The sequence below is a fragment of the Pelophylax lessonae genome, assembly GCF_965119305.1.
Source record: "Pelophylax lessonae genome assembly, chromosome: 1".
NCBI lineage: Eukaryota > Metazoa > Chordata > Amphibia > Anura > Ranidae > Pelophylax > Pelophylax lessonae.
In genome coordinates, this window is record NC_138768.1 from 495,166,127 (window position 1) to 495,192,232 (window position 26,106).

General features: G+C 44.2%; 1 protein-coding gene across 2 annotated transcripts in view; it reads right to left on the reverse strand.

Annotated features, from left to right (window-relative positions):
• Window positions 1–26,106, reverse strand: part of ADGRL3 (adhesion G protein-coupled receptor L3) — a 1,148,837-nt gene that overhangs the window by 500,937 nt on the left and 621,794 nt on the right. For both annotated transcript variants that reach the window (XM_082254905.1, XM_082254904.1), the window contains one exon: window positions 4,583–4,766. In XM_082254905.1, coding sequence (XP_082111031.1) covers window positions 4,583–4,766 — 184 coding nt within the window. The remainder of the gene's footprint in view (window positions 1–4,582; window positions 4,767–26,106) is intronic.

Sequence of the window (26,106 nt, forward strand, 5' to 3'; positions counted from 1 at the left end):
TGAGCAGCGGTTTAATCTGCGGTGGGCGGTCGGCAACTGGTTAAACCAGAATTCTTATCCTGGTGTGCCAGCTTTGTGAATTGAGCCTTATATACAACATGTAGTGCCATAGATGGATCAAAATTCAACCAGTTCAGCAGGGACCAGCCAAATTTTGATTCTTATACACCCTGTCCCATTGACAGACGTTAATTTAATGGTTAATTTTTGTCTAATGGTAATGTTAGAAAATTAGCATTCAATCAGCGGCTGATTGAGTCCCGCTCCAAAGCTGGCTATCTGGTCGATGATTAAACAAAAAAAACTGGATGCGGAAATAAGTTTGTTTTTTTTGATCAGCCCACTGGCTGATCAAAAGAAAAAAAAAAGCATCTATGTATGGCCAGCCCTACACTTGCAATCCATATACGTTATATTACCAAAAATATTGGGATGCCTGTCTTTATACGCACATGAACTTTAATGGCATCCCAGTCTTAGTCCATAGGGTTTAATATTGAGTTGGCCCACCCATTGCAGCTATAACAGCTTCAACTCTTCTGAGAAGGTTGTCCACAAGGTTTAGGAATGTTTCTATAGGAATGTTTGACCATTCTTCCAGAAATGCATTTGTAAGGTTAGGCACTGATGTTTTAGAGAATGCCTGACTCGCAGTCTCCTCACCACCTGTTTCAACCCCTAAAAATCTGCACTATAACTGCATGGTGATGGGTCACATTTGATAAGTGCTACTACCTACTGAGTGCAACAGCCTGTATAACTTTTGTCCCATCTGCTGGCTTTGGAGCTTGAGGGAGAACAGTTGGGGAGCAGTAAAAATCCACCTCCCCCCACAGAAAAAAAAAAAAAGATCTACGGCCCTGTATTCAATTGTTTCTGTTGTAAGGTTGTGTATAAAGCCTTTAGCGTTACTTTGAACTTGTCATCTTCATATTATCCTCAGTTGAACTGCCAACTTGGCCTAGGAGCAATTCCTGTATGCCTTTGTCACACCATGATGATTTGGTACAGCCACTTCTTTGGACACAATTCATTCTTAAAAAATATTCTAATTTTAGTTCTTGGATGAGTCCTTTCTTCATGATTTTGGGGAAGCGTCTTAAAGTTTCTCTCCCTTTTCAGACCACTTCTGAAATAGTTGCTGTTACTTTTCGAACTTCATTTGGTATTAAGTCTGACTCCCTGACCTGGGTCACTCAACATCACTAATATCACTGAAAGTGAAATAAAATCCCAAATTTTGGGTTGTCACCAGAACAGGAGGGTAAATCTTACAATGGAAATACTAGTTTTAGTAACTGGTGACAACCAGGTGTTTCCTCACTTTAACGGTTTCCTTTCACTACCTGTATTTGCTATGGGATAGGAAGTAAAGGAAAATCTCCCCAATGAGACACAGCCTGCAAAAAAAAAAACAAAAAAAAAACCATCAGGGGTTTCAACGCACCCCTTCTCTATCTATAATGAAACCATGCATTTGATTCTAGTTTAATCTCAGTGACAATGTTTGTTATGAAAAATTCCAACCTCAAAGTTCCCTCCCTTAAGCTCACCTCTCACTTTATCGAACCTTATATAGAATCTTTCCTTCGCATTCCAAATTTTTGTCATGTTTTGTTATTAAAACCTCTGGTACGTAATCAATTTTCCAGATCTGACTGGCTATCCCGTCCTTTTACCAAAGCATCGGAAGAATTTGAGATCCTTAGCATCCTGGAATCCAATTTGTATTAATCAATTGGAAGGGCTTTGGTCTAGAAGAATGTTCCTGGGTCCTGGCCTCTGATATCTTTGCCAAACATCCTATTTGATACTTCAATCAATGGTTCCCTTTGACATCCGGCCCCAAATATGCGTGGAGACCTCATAAAGGGTGTTCGGGGGGAGGATACTGCAGTGACTACTTACCTTACTTTCAGGCATATCCGCATCAATCACCTACATCATTAAAAGGGCCAGAACACACACTCTATTGGCAGAAGCTCATACAATATGTGTCCGCATGATGCTGAACCCCCACGTTTTCCAAGCCTGTCTTAGTGTTCTTGTCCACATAACATCAAGCCCCCCATGTTCCCCAAGTCGGTTTTAAACCTCCCTTTGCCTCTGCCACCACCTGGTTCATATACAGTCCATAGCCACAGCTTCAAGAATGCTCCATCTGTTGCTCTTAGCTGCTCACATTGTTCCTGGTGCACCTCTTCTGTTACTCCAAGCTGCTGGCACTGTACCTAGCATTATCCATTTGTCACTCCTGGCTATTGACATTGATCCTGGTACGCTCCACCAGACACTCCTGGCCACTGGCACTGTTCCTGGCATGCTCCATTTTACCATGCAGTACTATCCGTATCTTCTGGATAACCATATTTCAAATCTACACGCATTTATTAGGAGTCCCCCTCCAACCTTCCCCTGAAATTGTCCTGCACTTTATATTACTGGGTCCACTTCCCACAATTTGTAAGGGGTTCTCTGATTGTTATTCCTGTCAAGTAAGGTGCTGATTCCCAGGCAATGGAAAATGACACCTTGTAGCACTGTGCTGATTACATCATAATTTACAATAGCATGAAGCAATGCTAACCCTTGTCTATTATCTTTGTGTACTGTAACGTTTAACCACCTCAATACTGGGCACTTAAACCCCCTTCCTTCCCAGACCAATTTTCAGCTTTTAGCGCTGTTGCATTTTGAATGACAATTGCGCAGTCATGCAACACTGTACCTAAACCAAATTTATGTCATTTTTTCCCCACAAATAGAGCTTTCTTTTGGTGGTATTTGTTCACCGCCAGGTTTTTTCTTTTTTGGTGCACAAATAAAAAAAGACCGAAAAGTTTGAAAAAAAAAACAAGTTTTTTTGTTTAGGTTATAACATTTTGTAAATAGATACGTTTTTTTCCTGCACTGATGAGCACTGATGACGCTGCACTGACAGGCACTGATGAGGAGACACTGATGGGGTGGCACTGATGGGGTGGCACTGATATGCAGCACTGATAGGTAGCACTGATATGCAGCACTTATATGCAGCACTGATATGTGGCACTGATAGATAGCACTGATATGCAGCATTGGTGGGCATTGATAGGCAGCGCTGATGGGCACTGATAGGCAGCACTGATGGGCACTGATAGGCGGCACTGATGGGCACTGATAGGCGGCACTGATGGGTGGCACTGATGGGCGGCACTGATCAGCACTGATGGGGGGCACTGATGGGCACCGATAGGCAGCACTGGTGGGCAATAATGGGCACTGGTGGGCAGCACTGATAGATGGAATTGGTGGGCAGCACTGATGGGGGGGCACCACTGGCAGGCTCTCTGAGCCCTGTTTGCCATCCCTGGTGGCCATGGTGGGCATCCCTGGTGGTCATGGGTGGGCATCCCTGGTGGCATCCCCTCCCCCCAGGGCTGCACTGGTAATCAATCATCTGATTACCAGCACAGACCCCCCCCCCTGTGATCAGTGAGTAATTAGAAATACTCACTGATCACTCCGGCTGCAGAATCGATCCTCTCCTTCTCCTCACACTGACAGGACCTGTCAAGAGGAGAAGAGATCGAAGCCGTTACAACGGCTGTATTGACATTACATGACGGCTGTGATTGGTCACAGCCGTCATGTGATCAGGAGGGCCAATCACAGGGCCCTCCTGCCGAGTCTTGTTGCTCTGTGTCCTAGGGACACAGGCACATCGAGATCGCGCCGCTGCGCGTGCCCGCGGCGGCGCGATCTCTCTCCTTCTGAAGGACATTCCGGAACATCCATTCAGAAGGACGAGACTCCCACCCGGCCGTATATGTACTATGGCCCGTGTGGGAGGTGGTTAAATACAAATATTTTTTTTAAAAAGTCACTCTGAAGGGTTCTTACCTATCTGTATTCTTCTAACCCAGCCTTTCTCAACCTTTTCAACACAGAGGAACCCTTGAAATAAATTTCAGGTCTCAGGGAACCCCTGCTAAAAATTACCATATTTACAACTCATGATACATTAGTGTGATGGTCAGTGGGATGAATGCTCCTTAAACTTGTGGACATTGGGAAAAATTACCTTGTTCCAGATAGCTAAAAAGATGAATGGTGTCAGGGGAACTTATCTGAGAGGCAGAAATTGCTCATTGCTCATTGCTCAAGGAACCCAAAGCAACCTCTGGAGGAACCCTGGTTGAGAACCACTGTTCTAACCTATACCTAATAATTGAACTATTGAACTGTGTTATCTTGGGTACAAGTATTTTTTACTACTGTACTGTACTACTGTACGATGTTGTCACAATAATTAACCCAGCTCCTGTAAAGTGTCCTAAACCTTATCCTCACAGCATTCTATTGTATCTTGTTATATGATTTATTTTTTCCCAATAAAAATAGTACAAAAGAAAAAAAAAATTAATACCTTGGAGGTGCAGATAACGAAGTGAACTGTGATCTCTTTAAATTATTTCATATACACTAATGAAAGGTTTATCTCTTGCCAATTGTGCACAATTATATATGCACACACATACTAAACATACAGTATTCTGAAAAACATAATGAATAAAACCAGTTTTATTCACATTTTACTTACGAATATTGTCTGTGTTTTCTCTCACAATGTCTGTTTTTAAGAAATTATCAGCCAACACAAAAGCTCCTTCTTCAACTGTGTCTAGAAGCATAGTGGCTGCTCGTAGCTGGTCCTTTGCAGTCAGATCTTGCCATGCATTCTGAGCTTGTGGTTGGAGGAGATTGTTAACAGTCTCAACCATTGCCTACAAAGCAGAAAAAAACAATAAATACAGTTACTAAGCAGTTTTAACAAACAAAAGCATCAGCAGTTAAAAAAAAACAGCTACATGAGTATTCTGATTGAAAACAAAGGTAACAACCTAGTAATAATGTCAGAAAGAACAGTATGTAGTAAAGATGATATACAAACCGAGCTGTTCCTAAAATTACTGGTAGCATGAGGCAAAACGTGCCATTGCCAGAAGGTTTGCTGTGTCTCCCAGCACAGTCTCAAGAACATGGAGAAGATCCCAGGAGACAGGCATTTACTCTAGGAGTGCTGGACAAGGCCGTAAATGGTCCTTAACCCATCAGCAGGTCCGGTATCTGCTCCTTTGTGGAAGGAGGAAAAGGATGAGCACTGCCAGAGCCCTACAAAATAACCTCCAGTAGGCTACTAGTGTGAATGTCTCTGACCAAACAACCAGAAACAGACTTCATAAGGGTGGCCTGAAGGCCCAACATCCTTTAGTGGGTCCTGTGCTCACTGTTCGGCACCATGGAGCTTGATTTGCCATTTGCCATTGAACACCAGAATTGGCAGGTGCGCCACTACCGGCCTGTGCTTTTCACAGATGAGATCAGGTTTACCCTGAGCACGGGACAGACGTGAAAGGATCTGGAGAAACTGTGGAGAATTTTATGCTGCCTGTAACATCGTTCAGCATGACCAGTTTGGTGGTGGGTAAGTGATGGCCTGGGAAAGCATTTCCATGGAGGGACACACAGACCTCTACAGGCTAGACAATGGCACCCTAACTGCCATTAGATATCGGGATGAAATCCTTGGAGCCATTGTCAGACTCTGCAGTGGTGCAGTGGGTCCTGGGTTCCTCCTGGTGCACGACAATCCCTGCCCTCTTGTGGTGAGAGTATGCAGCTACTTTCTGGAGGATGAAGGAATTGATTCCATTGATTGGCCACATGCTTACCTGACCTAAATCCAATAGAACACCTCTGGGACATTATGTTTCGGTCCATCCAAAGCCGCTAAGTTGCACCTCAGTCTGTTCAGGAGCTCAGTGATGGCCTGGTCCAGATCTGAGAGGAAATACCCCAGGACTTCTTCCGTCGTCTCATTGTCATTGTCAGACATGCATACAAGCACGTGGGGGCAATCTAACTACTGAGTACCAATTTGAGTTGCTGCAATGAAATTGCAGCAAAATGGACTAGCCTGCTGCATAATTTTTTTACTTTTATCTTTGGGGTGTCTTTGAGTCCTCTGTAGGTTGATAATTTATATTTCCATCAAAACGATGTGACATCCTTTCGTTCCTAACACATTACCCAGTCCATAACAGTATAGCTATCCAGCATGATATTTTTCTCCATTGAGATCTTATGTGTTTTCAAAGTGTTCCTTTATTCTTTTGAGCAGTGTAGCTAAATGCATATATATTACTATTCCTAAAAGACTGCACAACTCATTCTTAAAACATTTATCCAAATGCTTTTGATTATCTTGTTTTTGGTTCACAAAAACTTTAGATTCCAGATACTGAAATATATATACAGCTGTTACCTAACCATATCCACACTTTTTCAATCCAGCTGGGATAACACATATTTTATATTTGTTAAACGTTCTCATTCACATAGCATAACTTAAAAAATATTTAAAAACTGTGGCTTACCGTTTTAGATGCTCTTTTCTAATTCTAACACTGAAAAGTCCTACCTAGATCTATTTGTTTACGAAGGATCTGGAGAGAAGTGTATGCAGTAATGAACACTGTCTGTACTGTGCTGGCAGATCTCATTATCAGTTATTAACTAGACACTGTCTGTCCTAACAATGCATTAAAGATTTTTAAGCTGGGCTGTTTCATTGTATAGTATCAAGAGGAAGCCTTTTAATTAGGACAATCGCAATCTGAACTTGTTCAGAATCACTTGTAGTCTGCCATAACACCTTCTTTTAAGAAACATCTTATAAGTAGAAAATATTAAAAAAACATTTTTTGAGAGGTGGCCTCGGTGTTCTGAATGTGGCCAATTATTACTTGGCCGCACAGCTTTCACAACTCATAATGCTTCATTCAACCTCGATTATTATCTTATGGGTGCTTCTGGAAATCCCTAATTGCACCCATGTCCCAGTCTCGGCCCTTCTATGGCTTCCCCCCACCTCAAGCCCCATTTCAAGCCCCCCCTCCCTTAGTCATCTTATGGCCCGTAGTTTACACCTTTGGGGCTTAGTCCGCTTCTCAGGTAACTTAATGTCCCTTTTCCTGCCACTTCTCCCCCTCCTGAACAACCCTCTCTTTTTGCTAGGGCTGGACAACTCCAAGCTTTTGCCTAGTGGCCCGTCCATGGCTACTCTCAGGTCTGTCACTTTCCCATCCTGGGTTTCCATATGCAAAACTTTTGGCATGCCCCCAACGGAATTGTACTGATACCTGCAATTCCATCACTAAATTTCTGCCCTCCGTCATAACTCTTTTTTCCCATTCCAGAAAATGACCTGTGCATCTCTATCTCCGTTCACCTGGTGCCCGGGGGGATTTTCTCCTCTACTTACTCCACCCTAACAGTAGGGGGCTTGCCTCGCTCTCACTCATAAATCTCTAAATGGGAGTGAGACATAGCAGCCTCTATAGACTTAGAGGATTGGAGCAAGGCCTGGTCCACCGTAGCCAAATGTTCTTTTAACACGGTCATTACAGAGGAGGCCTACGAGGTCCTCCTCTGTTGGTAATGGTTCCTGGATTGCATAGCTCACTCAAACCCATCATATAGTAATAGATGTTTCAGAGGCTGCTGCCAGCGTGGAGATGGTGGTCCTGCTCCTGCTTGGCTTTTGGTTGAGGGTTTACCGCCTCTTCTCTACGCTTTTTCATTTACCCTTCCGCAAGGACGCATAGCATGCACTTCTCTCCCTCTCCCAGATCATTTTTTCGACCAGAACACCCAAACTTCCCAAAAGTTCGGCCCGGATTTCAGAACCCCATTGAAATCAATGGGACCCGAACTTCGGTAATCAAAAAAACACCATTTTGAAGCACTAAAACCCAATAAATGCCCCTAAAAAGTGCCTAGGGTTCTGGGTCATGCCCCAGGGACTATTAATCACACAAAAAAAGTTCTTAAAAATTGTCATTTTTGATAGAGAGCCAATTATTGAAAGAATTATTGAAAAAAAAAAAAGAGATTTCTTTGGATTTAGTGTCCGGGGGGTCTAAAAAGTGTACCTGTGAAGTTTCAGCTCTGTAGCATGTCCAGAGCCAGAAAAAAAAAGATTGTTTGTATTAGAACACTTATAGAACAGGGATATGGCTCCGCTATTTTCACACCTTGCCGGTTTTGTAGCAAGCGTTTTTTTTGGGCATTTTTTGGGGGTTATTGGAGGCAGGCATAACATCAGAACTTCTGTGTAGGGGTATATATACACACACACATATATGTATATATACACATACACATATATAGGTGTGAAAGTAGCAGAACACCATACTTGCGCTAATGAAATAATTAACATCAATATGTCTCCGCTCCTATCACACCTATATATGTGTATGTGTAAAATACATATAAGTGTGTGTGTGTATATATATATATACCCCTATACAGAATTTCAGATGTTTTGTCTGCCTCCAAAGACCCACAAAAAATGCCCAAATAAAACCCCTGCAATAACACACCTGGGCGTTTTTTTTTTTGGCGCAGGCGTTTTTTTGGGCATTTTTTGGGGGTCTTTGGAGGCATGCAAAACATCTGAACTTCTGTATAGGGGTATATATACACACACACTTATATGTATATATACAGATACACATATATAGGTGTGATAGGAGCGGAGACATATGCCTGTTAATTATTTCATTAGCGCAAGCATAGTGTTCTGCTATTTTCACACCTATGTATGTGTAGGTGTATATATACAGACATGTGTGTGTATATATACCCCTATACAGAAGTTCAGATGTCATGCCTGACTCCAAACATGTCCTCAAAAAAGCCCTATGAACGCCTGCAGCAAAAAGCAGGCTGACCGGCGAGAAGCCATATCGCTGTTCTATAAGTGACCTAAGAGAAACGATCTTTTCTCTATAGCGGTCACCCTGACATGGAAGGGTTTTGTCACCCTGCCATAGCAGTCAGAGTCAGTTAACCCTACACTACACTGCGGTCACCCTGGCACTTAACACTTTCCCTACAGAAACTAGATCATTAAAGCTAACTAAAGTGGAAAATAGCACCCTAACTACACTAGATATCCCTTTCCTCACACTAAAAATTGCTAAATGACACTTTGAAGCAGAAGTAACAGAACTGCTTCCACTCTCTTCCATGTCCCTGTATTACAATGCTAGGAATTTGGCAGGGGGCTATCTTATATACTGGGGGGCGTATTCACTAATGATTGGCCTCTGGACCCCCTAGTCACTCCAATCACATTCCTAGCATTCTCCTGCCCCCTCAATTGGCTTTTACTGATGGTTCTGGCCAATCACAGGCTTTAAAAGCCCATTTCCTGTCCCATTGCATTTTGGTCGGTTCTGGTTGCCGAATTCCGAACTTTTTCAGCAAAAAGTTCGGAATTCGGCCGAACCTAGTGCCATTGCTAGGGCTTAGAGGCCTCCTTCTTCTCTCACCTAGTCCTGCTCTTCTTTCCTTTTCTCCTTCTCCCGTCTCTTTTTTTCCGTTCTTTCTCTCCTCATTTCCCCCTCCTTCCTTCCCTGCCTCCCCTATTATTTTGGCATTTTAATTCCTTCTACTGTATAGTCCAACACTCCTATATGTTGTCCAACACACAGACCTATACTCATATGATATATTTTGTCAAAGTTGTACTGGTAAACCATGTGCTGAGGGTTATTCCCTCACAGTCGTTTCCTCTAAAGCAGGGGTCTTCAAGCTATGGCCCTCCAGATGTTCAGGGACTACAATTCCCATCATGCCTAGTCATGTCTGTGAATCTCAGAGTTTTACAATGCCTCATGGGATGTGTAGTTATCCGTAGTTTGAGGATTCCTGCTCTAAAGCATTTACAGGATAGATCATTATATCTTAGGTGTACTTTGCAGGCTAATTAATAGTTCTATGCAGGGCTTTTTTTCTCAGAGAATAGGTGCAGGTACTCCCCACTTCTGGGTCACACCTTGTCTCTGCCCGAGCCCACCTACTAGCAATGTCCCATGATTCCACCCACCTCCTAGTACCGCCCCTTTTAAAGAATACAGAACCAAGTATTTTTGGTACTAAGTAGTTTGTATGGAATTTACTAATGAAAGGCAGTAAAATAGGTACTCTGCAGCCAGCAACAATAGATCACCCCCAGCAACAATAGCTCTCCCCAGCAACAACAGACCAATCCAAGCAACAACAGACCCCGCAGCAGTGATAGATATGCCCAGAAACAATATATCAACCCAGCAACAATAGATTTCCCCAGCACAAATAGATCTCTCCAGCAACAATATAAACTTCCAGGTTCAACAGAAACCCCCAGTAACAATAGACCCCCCACATAAAAATACCCCCCGCAACAATACTGTAGATCCACCCTAGCAACAAAACACACCAACAGCTAAAAAAGAACCCAGAAGCCAGCATTAATAGACCCTTCCCTCAACAGTAGATCTCTGATATCAACAGCTGTTTCACTTTAATTGTAAACTACATTCAAGTGATGACTGAATTGGAGTGGAGTGGAGCTGCAGTCCAGGATATAGGACCTGTACTGTGTACAGTGCACACATGAGTAGTGCACATGCAGGAAGTAGCCTTCTGCATTTGGCTACTTCCTGCATGTGCACTACTCGTGCATGCACTGTACACAGTAGCAGCTCCTCTCTGTGTCTCAGCCACATGCGGAAAGAGGAGCTGGGACTAGAAAGACCACCTTACAAGTATTCCAATGTGAAGAACTTGAAATTTAAATTCCCTATTCATTTTGGTGCCGTGACTCGGATCTGCAACTGGCTGCGCGATTCATAACAGCAGACAAACTGGGCCCAGACAAACATCTTGTACTTAGGTGGCTATTTTTGTCAATTTGGACCAATCTTAGTCTATGCTCAAGCGGCTGCACTTTAGGAGGCTTGCTGTATCCTGGTGTTGTCTTTAATTGATAATGTTGATAATGTTTGCGTTTTTTGACCCGCTGGTAATACAGGGGTCAAATACTGAGGTGACCGCATACGTGTGCCTTTGGTGAAAGGGATGTTCACTGAACAGTTCCTGTGTTACCTGTTTTCCAGCACTTTATGTGGATTTATGTACCTTAATGGTCTTCTGGGACTTTATCTATACTTATGGACAGTTCCTTTATCCATCTTCCAATTGTTGCTGCTATTGTAATTTATCTCTGTGGAATGTGATTTTCGCAGCACCTTTTTTTGTATTTATTTCTGTCTGGGATTTACACTGTGTCCTGGGTCGGTGTTCAGCAAGCATTTCAGTTTTTATTTTCTATTTATTTATCACCTGTCTGCCCTGATTGTTTTTTGTGTTCTTAGAATACAGATTCACCCTCATAATGAAATATCTCCGCTTCGAAAACAATGAAGAATTTAAAGAAATTTATTATTATTATATTATAATTTATGATTACGTGTTTCAAACTTTTTTATACCTGGGATGTCTACTAGACTCTTGTTTGGACAGATTTAAGTGAGTTATTCCTAAGAATTACAGGCCTAAAATAAAAAACAACATATTTCCATGCAAAACAATGTACTGCTTTTAGCACAAAAATTCTGACATAATCAGACCGCCAGGGAGGTTAAAGAGCTTCTTCAAACCAAATAAATATAAAATGCTTAGTGCTACGTCCTTCCACCTGCTGAAACACCTCTGTGTGCAGTGCGTGCTCACCTTCAACACAAAGGGTTTGTGCAACAGGAAGACTGAATTGCTTCACCTACGAGCCTCTTTAGCTTCCACTCCTCTTATCTCAGTGGACTGAGTTTACAGTTTATGCAAATGTTGGTGGCACAGTGGTGTAGTGGTTAGCACTTTCACCTAGTAGCAAGAGGGTCACTGGTTCGAATCCCAACCATGACACTGCCTGCCTGGAGTTTGCATGTTCTCCCTGTGCCTGCGTGGGTTTCCTCTGGGTACTCCCATTTACTCCCACACTCCAAAATACATGCTAGTAGGTTAATTGGATCCTGTATAAAATTGGCCCTACTATGTATATATGTATGTATGAATGTGAGTTAGGGACCTTAGATTGTAAGCTCCTTGAGGGCAGGGACTGATGTGAATGTGAAATGTATATGTAAAGCGCTGCGTAAATTGACAGCGTTATATAAGAACCTGAAATAAATAAATAAATAAAGAGGACATTCCACCAATCTGTGTAATCCTATTTGAATCAGCCGCGATAGAGTCCTATTCGCTCACTCCCCGGCTCCCTGGCTCTGATCACCGTAGGACAGCTGAATCTGGCGTCAACCCTTAACAGATAATTAGTGTGTAAACGTATATTGAGTCTCACAGAAGAACTAAATGATGTTCTATAATATAGAAACTATTTATTTATATATGAACAGTGGTAATGTGTATTAACTAATGAGTTAAAATAGTCACATAATGACCATATATTTCTTTATATTAAGACAACTTAATATAAAGAAGTATATGCTGAACAGATCAGACCCAATGAAGAGCAGGAGAATATAATACATACTTAACTAAAGAAAAGGTCACTTATTTAACCCCAATAATTGGGATAAAGACCACGTAGAAGTTTTCAACAGAATAGTAACACAAGATTTAGAACAACTCAAAATTAGGAAAATATCTGATCCTCAAGAAATAAAGAGGGGTAACCATAGCCTTGAGAAAAGGAAAAATATTGTTATGAGACCAGCCGATAAAAGAGGGGGAATTGTGGTATTGTCAAAACAAGCGTATAATGATGAAAAGGCAAACCAATTAAGTGATCGTAGTACATCTTAAACTAAAGGGTAATCCAACCAAACAGTATAAAAAAGATTTAGAGAATGGAATCCAGCGGAGCTGTAAGACACAATTTCTCAATAACAAAGAAAGTAAATATTTACCCCCAAGTGTATGCAGAGTACCTATAATATATCATGTACCAAAAATACATAAAGATAAGTAGAATCCAGCGGGAAGGCCAATAGCAAATGGGATCCAATCTGTTACAAAAACACAATCTTATCTGCGAAATACGAAACATCTTATTCAGATTTTGGAACAAATGATAATAGAACGAGAGTACACACTGGCAACTGCAGATGTATCATCGTTGTATACCATCATAAATAAAGACAAGGCATTAAATGCATCCAGGTGGGCCATGGACAATCTGAGTGATTTGAATATCAAAAAAATAAATATTTACTCAAATAACTTGAATATGGTCTCCAACATAATTATTTTTGGCACAACTCGGAATACTTCAGGCAGATAAAGGGTATATCCATGGGAAGCTAAGTATGCACCCAGCGTCGCCAATCTCTTCATGGCCCAGTGGGAGAAAGAAGCAATATATCAAAACCCACCAAGACAATTAATCCTATACAAACGCTTCAATGATGATTTGATCATCATATGGGAAGGGGATCAGAATACTCTGACAAATGTTTGATCAATTTAAACAAAAATACCAAGAATATCAGTTTATCATGGGAGCTCCACAATACAACTATTACGTTTTTGGATCTGACTAACAAGTTGGAGAATAAATCTATCACAACCAAAACATTTTTCAAGTGCGTTGATCGCAATAGTTACATACCAATGGAAAGCTGTCACTTTAAACCATGGCTAATAAATATTCCCAAAGGCCAATTGATATGACTTCAAAGAAAATGCACTAATATGACAGATTATTATGAACAGGCAAATGAGATAGGCCATGGATTTATAGAAAGAGGATACAACAGGAAATTTATAACACAAAAGATTCAAGAAATAGCCAACAGGCCTTGTGAAACATTCATTCAAGACTGTCCGAAAAAATAATAATTTTCAGTAGAAGTACTAATCATCCTGCATAGTAGTTGAGGTTGAATAATTTTAGATTATCATATACAACATAAACAAATTGAGAAAGTAATTGGAAAACACTGGCCCATTCTAAAAGCGGACAGATAACTCCAATCAATATTACCAAAACAACGAGGTTTATATATTGAAGAGCCCCCACCCTGCAGAACATTATAGCCAAAAATGTTGTGGATCCCCCAAAAAAATCAAAATATTACCTTTTACCAGGGAAAACGTTTTTTTCAATGCAAAGGATGTTTTGCGTGCCGAAACACCAATAGAAATGGAAAAAAAGGTAACCAGTTTATATCCACCACTACAGGAAGAAAATACCCCATAAAAGACTTCATATCCTGCAGAACCAAAGAAGTAGTCTATATACTACAGCAGCCCTCAAATTTTCCACTCGCCTTCTCGCATTTTGCGAGTGGAAAATTATGTAGGGCGAGCTCCGGGAGCCGCTCAGGGGAAGAGAGGAGAGGAAAGCCGGCCAGCCGACAGATTGGATAATGTCAGAGCGGCGGATCATCCCACTGTAACAGCTTTAATTGTAATTGCCGGGCGCTCGCCGACACACACAGTCCCGCCTCCTAGCCTGGCTTCTTTGATAGACAGAACACCTGGCCAACCAGGACATGTGACGTTTATCAAAGAAGCCGGGCTAGGGGGCGGGACTGTGTGTGTCGGTGAGCGCCCAACAATTACAATTAAAGCTGTTACAGTTGGATGAACCGCCCCTCTGACATTATCCGGCCAGCAGTTGCATACCAATGGGGGGTGTCAAGCCGATACTCGCGCCGATCATCTCCTCATGATAAGGCAGCTGCTCCCTCGGTCTGTGCTGCGCTGCTCGCGGGGGCTGGAAGAAGGTGAGTGTCCAAGGATTTAGCAGCCTCCCTGTGTGACTGGATAGGAGGAGCGGTGGGGCGGCTGCATATAGAGGAATTGATCTTTCCATATTACTCCTGCAGCCACTGGATGCCTGATTCTCCTCTTTGCAGGCATTCAGCAGGTGCAGGAGGAATATGGAAAGATCAATTCCTCTATATGCAGCCGCCCCACCGCTCCTCCTATCCAACTTATTTTTTTGTTTTGCTGTCCCCCCAGTGCTGTACAGCCCCCCCTCTCCAGCCCCTTAGTGCTCTTCAGCCCTCCCAATGCTCTTCTGCCCCCCCCTTCAGCCCCCCTAATGCTCTTCAGCCCCCCCCTCTCTAGCCCCCAGTGCTCTTCACTTCAGCCTCCCCCCTCCAGCCCCCCAGTGCTCTTCAGCCCCCCCTCCAGCCCCTTAGTGCTCTTCAGCCCCCCTCCAGCCCCTTAGTGCTCTTCAGTCCCCCCTCCAGCCCCCCCCAGTGCTCTTCAGCCCCCCCTCCAGCCCCTTAGTGCTCTTCAGCCCCCCTCCAGCCCCTTAGGGCTCTTCAGTCCCCCCCTCCAGCCCCCTCCAGTGCTCTTCAGCCTCCCGCCCTTCAGACCCTTGATTGGCACTGATGAGGCTGCACTGATGGGCACTGAAAACGTTGTTATTAATATTTATTTTTGTAACTTCTGCATTAATGCAAAAACATTTAACAGTGTAATTTTATGAGATAATTTATGAGGGCGTGTTTAGGGGCGGAATTAGGGGCGGGGCAGGGTAGGAGTTGGGTGGGGCAACTGGTGGCGAGTAACCCTTAAGGCCTTGCTAGTAGCTCAGGAATTTAAATTTTGAGCTCTGTACTACAGTGCCCATGTCAAAAGCAATATGTAGGCAGAACTAAAAGACCAATGTGGAAGAGAATTAAAGAGTATAAACAGAACATCATAAAAGGATTCCCCAAACATAATATTTCAAGACACTTTCTAGAGCATCATAACAAAGATCCTACTGTGTTACAGTTTTGGGCAATAGATAAATACAAACCAAATGGGAGAATCATCTTGAATGATGTGGGAGGAGGACGAGGCCCATATGGAGTAGGAGGTTGAGGTGGCGGTGGATGTGGCGGTGTAGGTGGAAGCAGCGGTGGAGGAGGACGAGGTAGCCAACACTGGTTTTTGTTTTTAATTTTATTTCTTTTTAAATTAGGGTACATCCCAAAGAGTGACAAAAATCAAAAATACAACAATGGCTGGGTAAGGCCGGTATACATGTCTATTCTGCACAAGTTTGAAGGGTGTATCTCACAGTAACATAATCAGCAAATGCTGCAAAATTATTAATTTTCCCCTAAATGGGTGTTTATTGAATAGCAGAATAGAACAGTATCCAAAGGGTGTATCTCACATGTACAGGTACAGACTAAGCAGCAATTTAATATGTTTCTGTCCCCTAAATGGGTGTTTATTGAATAGCAGAATATAACAACAGTATCCAATGGGTGTAGCTCACATGTACAGATACAGACTAAGCTGCAATTTAATATCTTTCTGTCCCCTAAATGTGTGTTTATTGAATAGCAGAATACAACAACAGTATCCAAAGGGTGAATCTCACACGTACAGATACAGACTAAGCCGCAATTTAATATCTTTCTGTCCCCTAAATGGGTTTCTATTGAATAGCAGGATAGAACAACAGTATCCAAAGGGTGTATCTCACACGTACAGATACAGACTAAGCCGCAATTTAATATCTTTCTGTCCCCTAAATGGGTGTTTATTGAATAGCAGTATAGAACAACAGTATCCAAAGGGTGTATCTCACACGTACAGATACAGACTAAGCCGCAATTTAATATCTTTCTGTCCCCTAAATGGGTGTTTATTGAATAGCAGAATACAACAACAGTATCCAAACGGTGTATCTCACACGTACAGATACAGACTAAGCCACAATTTAATATCTTTCTGTCCCCTAAATGGGTGTTTATTGAATAGCAGAATACAACAACAGTATCCAAAGGGTGTATCTCACACGTACAGATACAGACTAGGCCACAATTTAATATCTTTCTTTCCCCTACATGGGTGTTTATTGAATAGCAGAATAGAACAACAGTATCCAAAAGGGTGTATTTCACACGTACAGATACAGACTAGTCCGCAATTTAATATTTTTTCCCCAAATGGGTGTTTATTGAATAGCAGAATAGAACAACAGTATAGAAAGGGTGTATCTCACAGTAAAATATGCAGACTAGCCCGCAATTTATTTTTTTTCCCCCTAAATGGGTTTATATTGCAATGCGCAATACAACAGTATGCAATGGGTGTATCTCACTGTAACATATGCAGACTAGGCCGCAATTAACTTTTTTATCCCCTAAATGGGCTTTTATTGCAATGCGCAATACAACAGTATGCAATGGGTGTATCTCACTGTAACATATGTGGACTAGGCCGCAAATAACTTTTTTTTCCCCCAAATGGGTTTTTATTGCAATGTGCAATACAACAGTATGCAATGGGTGTATCTCACTGTAACATATGCAGAATAGGCCGCAATTAATTTTTTTCCCCCCTAAATGGGTTTTTATTGAAATTCACAATACAACAGTATGCAATGGGTGTATCTCACTGTAACGTACGAATGAAAATCTGAAAAATATTTGTCCCCTTAATTGGTGCTTGTTGAATAGCAGATTTGAAATGCAGTGTCTAAACGCTGTAAGTCACAGTAAAATATGAAGGAAAAAAGTATTTTTCTTTTTTAAATGCAGATTAAGCAGACACATATGCACTCAGCTTGCATGAAATGGCCGCTAAACACCGCACGCCTAACAGGTTGGATACTGTTGTTGTTCTATTCTGCTATTGAATAAAAAAAAAAACATTTGAATGAAAAACTGAAAAATATTTTTTTTCCCTAAATACTTAAAAAATAATTATATTTTCCCCTTACATTGGTGCTTTTTGAAGAGCAGGTTAGAAAAGCAGAAAAGCAGTGTAAACGCTGTTGACATAAAATACAATTATTATGTAATAATTATGTAAATAAAATAAAATGCAGATTAAGCAGACACATATGCACTAAGCTTGCATTAAATGTGCAGCACCGCACGCCGCCCACCTAACAGACTGATAAAACGGAAAATTGTTATCAAATACTTACCGTAATTTTCCTTTCCTGATGGACTCCATGGCAGCATACATTTGGGTAGCCCTGCCTCCACTCCTACCCCATAGGACCCCACTCCCATAAATCCTTGCTTCCTTTCAGCATCAGTGTTCTGTAACTAGCCTACTCAGGAACTGGCAGGGGACTCCTGCTGCCATGGAGTCCATCAGGAAAGGAAAATTAAGGTAAGTATTTGATAACAATTTTACGTTTTCCTGACAGACTCCATGGCAGCATACGTTTGGGAAATAACTCACCAAAACACAATAGGGAGGGCAGATGCTGAAAAAATTTACACCTGCAACTTAGGTACCAAAATAAACAGAGGAAAGAGCCGCTGGCTCAACACAATAATGGGATATAAACGTGTGGATGGAAAACCAAGACGCTGCTCTGTAGACCACTTCCGGAGCGACATGTCTTGAAACCACCAATGAAGTAGCGACACCACGAGTTGAATGCGTAGTCACCGCTTTACGAGGAACCAAGCCCTTCTCTCTATAAGCCCACTGAATGGCCTCTACTATCCAGGGGGGCAATTGATCTTGAACAGGCACGCATACCCTTGTTCTTCCCTGATAAAAGGGTAAAGAGGTAATCTGTCTTCCGGAAAGGAGCTGTAACTTCCAGATATTGTTTGAGCGTGTTGCCCACATCCAACGGATGAACCTCCAGAGACTCGGCAGATGAGTTGAAGGTAGGAAGAACAATTTCCTGGTTCTCGTGAAAGACCAAGGTGACTTTAGGTCTTGACCCGAGCATCGGGATAAGGACTACCCTGTCTGGGAAAAAGGTCAGGAAAGGTTCCTTACTTCCGAGACTTTGAATCTCTGAGACTCTTTTTGCAGATGTAACAGCTACTAGGAAGACCACCTTGAGGGTGAGATGTTTCACCGAGATGGGTTCCCCGGAATTTGTGCCAACTGAAGAAAGGAAGTCAAGGACCAAGGGGAGGTCCCACTTGGGGAATCTCAACTTCTTCTGTGGCCTCAGCCTTACTGCCCCCTTGAAGAACTGCCAGATCAGAGGATGGACAGCCCATGAAACACCCGTGAAAGCGGAGATAGCTGAAACCTGCACTCGCAGGGTGCTCATTGAAAGGGGTAACTCCAATCCTGACTGTAGGAAAGACAGGATGTCCTGCACAGAAGGCGTTGACCAAGACTTTCCATTGGTTTCCAGGAAAGAAGTAAACTTGGACCAGATTCTCTTATAGGTCCTATTTGTGCTCTGTCTCCTAGCACTCAAGAGAGTTGGCATGGCTACTTCAGGACATCCTAACGCTTCCAGCCTTCCCCTCTCAAAAACCACACCTGAAGGTGCAGACGAGCTGGGCACGGATGAAGTATGGAGCCCTGGGACAGCAGATCCGGTCTGAGAGGAAGAGGTACTGGGTTGGGATAGCTGAGCGGAAACAGCAGAGGAAACCACGGCCTGTTGGGCCAGAAGGGGATAACTGCAACCACCCTCACTGATTCCATCTTGACTCTCCGTAGGAATTGAAAGATGACTGGAACTGGGGGAAAGGCATAGGCCTTGCGGAATTTCCAGTGATCTGTAAGGGCATCCACCCGAACGCTCTGGGATCCCTGTCCCTCGAGTAGTACTTCTCCAACTTCCTGTTGTGGAAGGAGGCAAAGAGATCTACCTCTGGGATGAACCCTAAGGACAGGATCCAGTTGAACACATCCTCGTGGAGAGACCACTCATTGTTGTTGAGCTGTGTTCTGGAGAGGAAATCTGCTTGTGTGTTCTGAGCCCCTGGTATGTACACTGCTGACAGATTGACCAGGTTCCTCTGAGCCCAGGTCATTACTGGCTCTACCTCCCGAAGCAGGGATGCACTGCGAGTTCCACCTTGTCTCCTCACATAGGCTACTGCGGTCGTGTTGTCTAGCCTCAGCATAACTGAGGTGTCTTGAATAAGGTGACCGAAGGCTAGTAGTACCTGAAAGGCCGCCCGAAGTTCCAGGATGTTGGAAACTACCTGGCGAGACTGGAAATCCCATCTGCCTTGTGTAATCTCTGTTCCGCAGTGACTGCCCCAACCGGTGCTGCTGGCGTCTGATGTCACTATCACCCAGGATATGGGGGCTATGGAGTGACAATTGCGCAAATTCTTCAGCTGTAACCACCAAGGAAGCCAGCTCTTCATGGCTACGGTTATGAATATTCGCTGAGAATTGCTGGTTCCCTTCCATTGTTGAAGAAAACCCCTCTGAAAAGGTCTCATTTTCCAAAGAGCCCACCTCACCATAGAGGCTGTTGACACCATCGTGCCAATTATCCTCAGGCATTGTTTGGCAGTGAGATGGGAAGCTGACAAGGCCAGAGACACCCTGTCCCGAATTATCGGGATCTTTTCTTCTGGAAGAGAGATGGTACTGTCCTTGGTGTTGAACAGAGCACCCAGAAAGACCAGGGACTGTGCAGGGATTAGGTGACTCTTTTCCCTGTTCAGGATCCACCCGAACTTCTCCAGAGATGAGATTACCAGAGATAGGTGATCTAAGATTACAGACTTGTCTTGAGCAAGCAGAAGTAGGTCGTCCAGATAGTGATAAAGACGGACTCCCCTCAACCTTATCAAAGCTACCACCGCTAGTAAGACCTTTGAAAATGTACAAGGCGATGTGGAAAGCCCGAAGGGGAGACACATAAACTGCAGATGAACCTGGCTGACTGAAAACCTTATGAACTCCGCTGACACTGGCACATGGAAATATGCGTCCTTGAGGTCTACGGAGACCGTCCAGTCCCCCGGTTGAACAGCCTGCTGAATGGAGAACAAGGTTTCCATTTTGAACTTCTCCCCTTTGATAAAGCGATTTAAGTGCGTCAGGTCTATCACTGGTCTCCAGGCGCCGCTCTTCTTGCGCAACATGAAAAGAGGTGAGTACACACCGAGCCTTTTTTCTGACTCCAGTACTGGAACCGCTGCCCCTTGAGTGACTAGAGAGTTGACGTATGATAGCAGAGTCTCTCTTTTTTCGCCTGACCGAGGAAGGGAGGTAGGAACAAACCTGTTTGCGGGAATACTGGTGAAGGTCCAGGAATGTCCTGCAGAGAATGTGCTGATGACCCAAAAGTCCTGGATTGAGGCCGCCCAGACGTGCCGAAAGTGGAAGAGACGACCGCCCACCCGTCCTGCCTGAGCGGGCCCAATTTCAAAAGGACTTAGACATGTTCCTCTCCCCAGACGGATTGCTCTTGGATCCCTTCCGGAAAGAAGTCTGCCTAGACCTCCAATTTCTTCCAAACTCCCTTCCTGGCCTATAGCTACGTGCCTCCCTGGCACGGTCAGTGTTTTGCTTCCTAGGAGGTAGTCTCTTCTGACCAAGAAAATGCCTATCCTGAGGGAGGAAGCCTGACTTACCACCCGTAGCCCGGGAGATGGCGCTGTACAATTTGTTCCCCAAGAGGGAAGAACCCTCAAAGGGAATGCGGCACCACACCTGCTTAGAAACAGGATCAGTCAACCAGGGGCGCAACCAAAGTGCACGCTTCGCAGTAACAGAGGACAGCATCCCCCGTGCCAATAGGCGGATAATGTCGATAGACGCCTCCCCCAGAAAGGCTGAAGCCAGTTTCAATTCCTGAGTAGGGGAGTTCTTGGCTGCCTCTTCAGAAAAACTTTTGAGGGTATCATCCACATTGTCCGCCCAAACCTCCATGGCTTTGGACAGGGTTGCCAGGGCTAGTGCTGGTTTGCAAGCATCCCCTGCTGACAGATAGACTCGTTTCAGATCCGTGTCGATTCTCCTATCAAGGGGATTCTTGAAGGATACAGTGTCTTCAAGAGGCAAAGTTTCATGTTTCACCAGCCTCATAACTGCCGCATCTACTAGAGGAGGAGATTCCAAATGTTTGACTTCCTCTTCCTTAAACGGATAACGTTTAGCCAACTTTGAGAGCATGGAGTTCTTCCTCTCCACCTTGCTCCAATTCATCCGTAATAATTTCCCCCAATTCTGGTAGGAACGGAAAATTCAGTTGCTCTCTGCTTAGCTGCTTGAAATATTTTCTCTGCTTGGGGGGAAGAGATCACTGGGTCTTCCCAATTTAAAGTCTCTCTGACAGCCTTTACCAAGGGTGGAACCAGATTGAAAGAGAATCCCAAACTGGGCTCATCTTGGTCGGAGTCACACTCAGACTCGAACACCGAAGGGTGGCTAGGCTCAGATGACTCGAGGACCCGTCCGCCAGTAGAATCTCTAACAGGAGAGACAGATGGCTCTTGCGCTGGAGACTGTCACACGTTAAGATAAGACAGAGAGTCCTTAACTATGCGTTTGACCATAGATTCAAGCTGTTGGTCAGAACTTCCCCTTTGACCCGCTGCACCGGAATAACAGGAGTCGCATAGCGATTTTCCGTCCAGCATTCGGACATCACAGCCCCAGCATTTCGCCTCACTGGATTGGCGTGAAGACCTAGGTGGTGACCGATCTTTACTGCTATATCTGGACTTAGATGAGGAGCCATGTCTTGAGAAAGAGCGGTGATGCTGCGATTTAACACGGCGATCTTCCCGCGTGCCCTGAGGTTGCTCAGACCTGGAAGAGGAGCTGAAAGGGAAGAATATGGAGGGATAAAGGTAACAAACCACTCGGGATCCCCCGTTCCCCCCTCATTCCAGCCCTATGCTTACCTATGAGAGGGCTGGTTACAGGGGGGCGGTGACAAATCCATAGTGATAGCACAATGCACACTGTGGGGGAGACAATACAAGAGACACCAATGAAGGGTTCAGCCCTAGGGGACTAACACACATAGCAACACCCCCCAGAGGATGCAGATCCACTTCCCTGATGCCTGCAGTGCCTGATCCCGGGAACGCCGCGTTCTACAGTCAGCCTGTGGGACTGACAGCTGTTTAAATTTGGCGCCGGCCGTGAAGTCACGGCGGCAGGAAACTGCGCATGTGCGAGTATCGGCAACCGCTGCTTCTGCGCATGAGCGAACCAAGCCTCGTTCTCGGCCGGCAGGCGCGCATGCGTAGATCGGCTGAGAACGCCGAGATGGAACGCAGAGCGTTCCACGGCGTCCATAGAGCCTCCCAGACCACCAGGAAGGAGACAGAGAGGCGAGGAGCAACAGCAAAACACGCTAGACCACCAGGGAAAGACGATAACAGCCACTAGATCAACAGGCAAATAAGGGGACCAATAAGGGAGAAAGACTTACCTCTCCACATGCTTACCATTAGACCACCAGGGATACAGCAGAGCCAGCAGACCAGGAATACACTCCAGTGGTGGGGCAATACAATGAGGCCACCCGCAGCATATACACAAGCTGGCGAGTATTTATTTCCAGCATTTGTCACTGAGCTCCCACCCTGAGGAAGTCACATGTCATGTGACGTAACGTGTAGGAGGAGCCAGTGACGTCAGACCCAGCTGTCCTACGGCGATCAGAGCCGGGGACTCTATTGCGGCAGATTCAAATAGGATTACACAGATTGTATTAACATCGCTTGTTTCTACATCCCAAATGTGAGTTTTCTAAATATGATCATGCTGAATAAATGTTTTTAAAAGGATAATGCACTATGGAATGTCCTCTTTCATTTGCATAAACTGTGAAATTGGTCCACTGAGATAAGAGGAGTGAAAGCTGATGAGGCTCGTAGGTGGAGGAATTCAGTCTTCTTATTGCACAAACCCTTTGTGTTGCAGGTGAGCACGCACTACACACAGAGGTGTTTCAGCAGGTGGAAGGACGTAGCACTAAGCACTTTATATTTGTTTGGTTTGAAGACGCTCTTTAACCACTTCTGGACTGGAAGGATTTGCCCCCTTAATGACCAGGCCATTTTTTGCGATTCGGCACTGCGATACTTTAACAGACCACTGCGCGGTCGTACCCAAATAAAACTGATGTCCTTTTGTTTCCCACAAACAGGGCTTTCTTTTGTTGGTATTTGATCACCAAAAAAGAGCAACAATTTTGAAAAAAAGCAGTATTTTTCACTTTCTGCTATATAACATTGCCAATAAAAAAAAAATGTTAAATCAATTTTTTTTCTTAGTTTTTGGCCAATTTATATTCTGCTACATATTTTAGGTTAAAAAAAATGCCAATAAGTGTATTTTGATTGGATGGCGCAAACATTATCGCGTCTACAAACTAGGGGAAAGATTTATGTCATTTTCATTTTTTTTTTTTTTTTACTATAAATGGCAGCGATCTGCGATTTTTAGCAGGACTGCGACATTGCGGCAGACAGATCGGACACCTAACTGACATTTAGACACTTTTGGGGGGTCCAGTGACATTACTACAGTAATCAGTGCTAAAAATATGCACTGTTAGGCTCCATGTACACGGGACGTTGTAAATGGCCGTTTAGGAGCAGTTGGGCGTTTTTTTCAGAAGCCCCTGAACCCATCTACATTTTATCTCATCTGTCCATGTACACAGGGTCATTTACAGTCATTTGCAGGCAGTTGAGTTCAGGGACGTTTTTTGTAACGCAATTACTTGCGTTCGAACGTGTGTTTCCCGGCGTTTCAAACGCAGCCGAACGTGACCAAACGTGACCGAACGTGATGAACTAAGTTCAGCCACGTTATAAGTTTTTTTCTTCCATTCAAAATCAATGGTTCCCTATGGGAGCCTATTGATTTGAATGGAAGTCGCACCGCAAGTCGGATCAGGATGATCCAGAAGACCAGGAGAGGGAGAAGACCAGAGAAGAGAAGAACGGATGAAGATTTTTAATAAACTTTCCAAAATGTCTCCTGTCGTTATTTCCATACACTGCCTTTTATGGGGTGAATGGGTAGGGGTACAGTGTACCCCATACGCATTCACATAGGGAGGGGGTCCGGGATCTGGGGGGCCCCCTTGTTAAAGGGGGCTTCCAGATTCCGATGAGCCCCCTGCCCGCAGACCCCCACAACCACCGGCCAGGGTTGTGGGGATGAGGCCCTTGTCCTCATCAACATGGGGGCAAGGTGCTTTGGGGCGGGGGTTGCAGAGCTCCCCCTGCCCCAAAGCACCAACACCCCCCCATGTTGAGGGCATGTGGCCTGGTATGGTCCAGGGGGGGTGGGGCCGCTCGCTCGTCCCCTCCCCCTTCCTGCCCTGCCGGGTTGCATGCTCGGATAAGGGCCTGGTATGGATTTTGGGGGGGGTCCCACGCCGGCGTGGGGCTACCCTCAAATTCCATACCAGACCCGAAGGGCCTGGTTTGGAACCTGGGGGGGACCCCCACGCAGTTTTTTTCCAATTTTTGGCGTGGAGTTCCCCCTCAAGATTCTCACAGCGCAAGTCGCCCCGCAAGTCGGATCATCCTGATCCGACTTGCGGGGCGACTTCCATTCAAATCAATAGGCTCCCATAGGGAACCATTGATTTTCAATGGAGGCAGAAAAAACGCTGCTAAAAGCAACGTGGCAAAACGTGCAATAACGCAAATGGAAAAAGCTACTGAAAGCACGTTTAACAGCTGCTTTTTCCCGACGTCAGAACTAGCTTTGCAGCACGTTTTTTCTAACTTCCCGTGTACATGGAGCCTTACTGTAATAATGACACTGGCAGGAAAGGGGTTAACAACAGGGGCAATTAAAGGGTAAATTGGTACCTAGGGAGTGATTCAAACTGTGTGGGGGCCAGCCTTGGTGGATGGAAACAGGGCTCCTGTGTTTCAAAATAACAGGAACACAGGAGCCCTGTTTCGATCAGTGACAGATGAGCGGTGTGCCGCTTTTACAACGGCACACCGCCTTCTGTCAGCAGCGATCGCCAGGTTCCCGGCGGCCATCGCGGCTGCCGGACCCATTGCTTAGTTGCAGGGCTAGAGAGCAGGCATGTAATCACGCCGCTGGCGGGCGAGACCCACGAGCCACCGTACGGGTACGGCGGATTGCCCAGGAGAGCCAGCCTGCCACAGTATATCTGTGGCGGATGGTCGGGAAACGGTTAATCACATCATCATCATATTTTTGCCTGTATTGGAAAAGGCACTGCATGTATTGATGAGATCACTGACTGTATTATAGATTATCACCTTTTTTGATCATGGGTTTCATAAAAGACTATCACTTTTTTGTTTTCATGTTATCAACTTTGTATATATATTATGAATAGCCACTTTCAATGATTTTTGTCACACAGTATTTATGTATGAATAGCGCACCACCATTATCCATATACATTAAGAGGAAGGACAAAAAAATAATAATAAATACAGTCAAAAAAACATAGCGAAAAGAGGGAGGTGTTAATGATGGCTAATTATAATTAAAAAAGGGGTTTATAAAGGATGTGGCAGGTCGGGCCTGTGCCACTGCTTTAAATGGAGGTCTGGGCTAGAT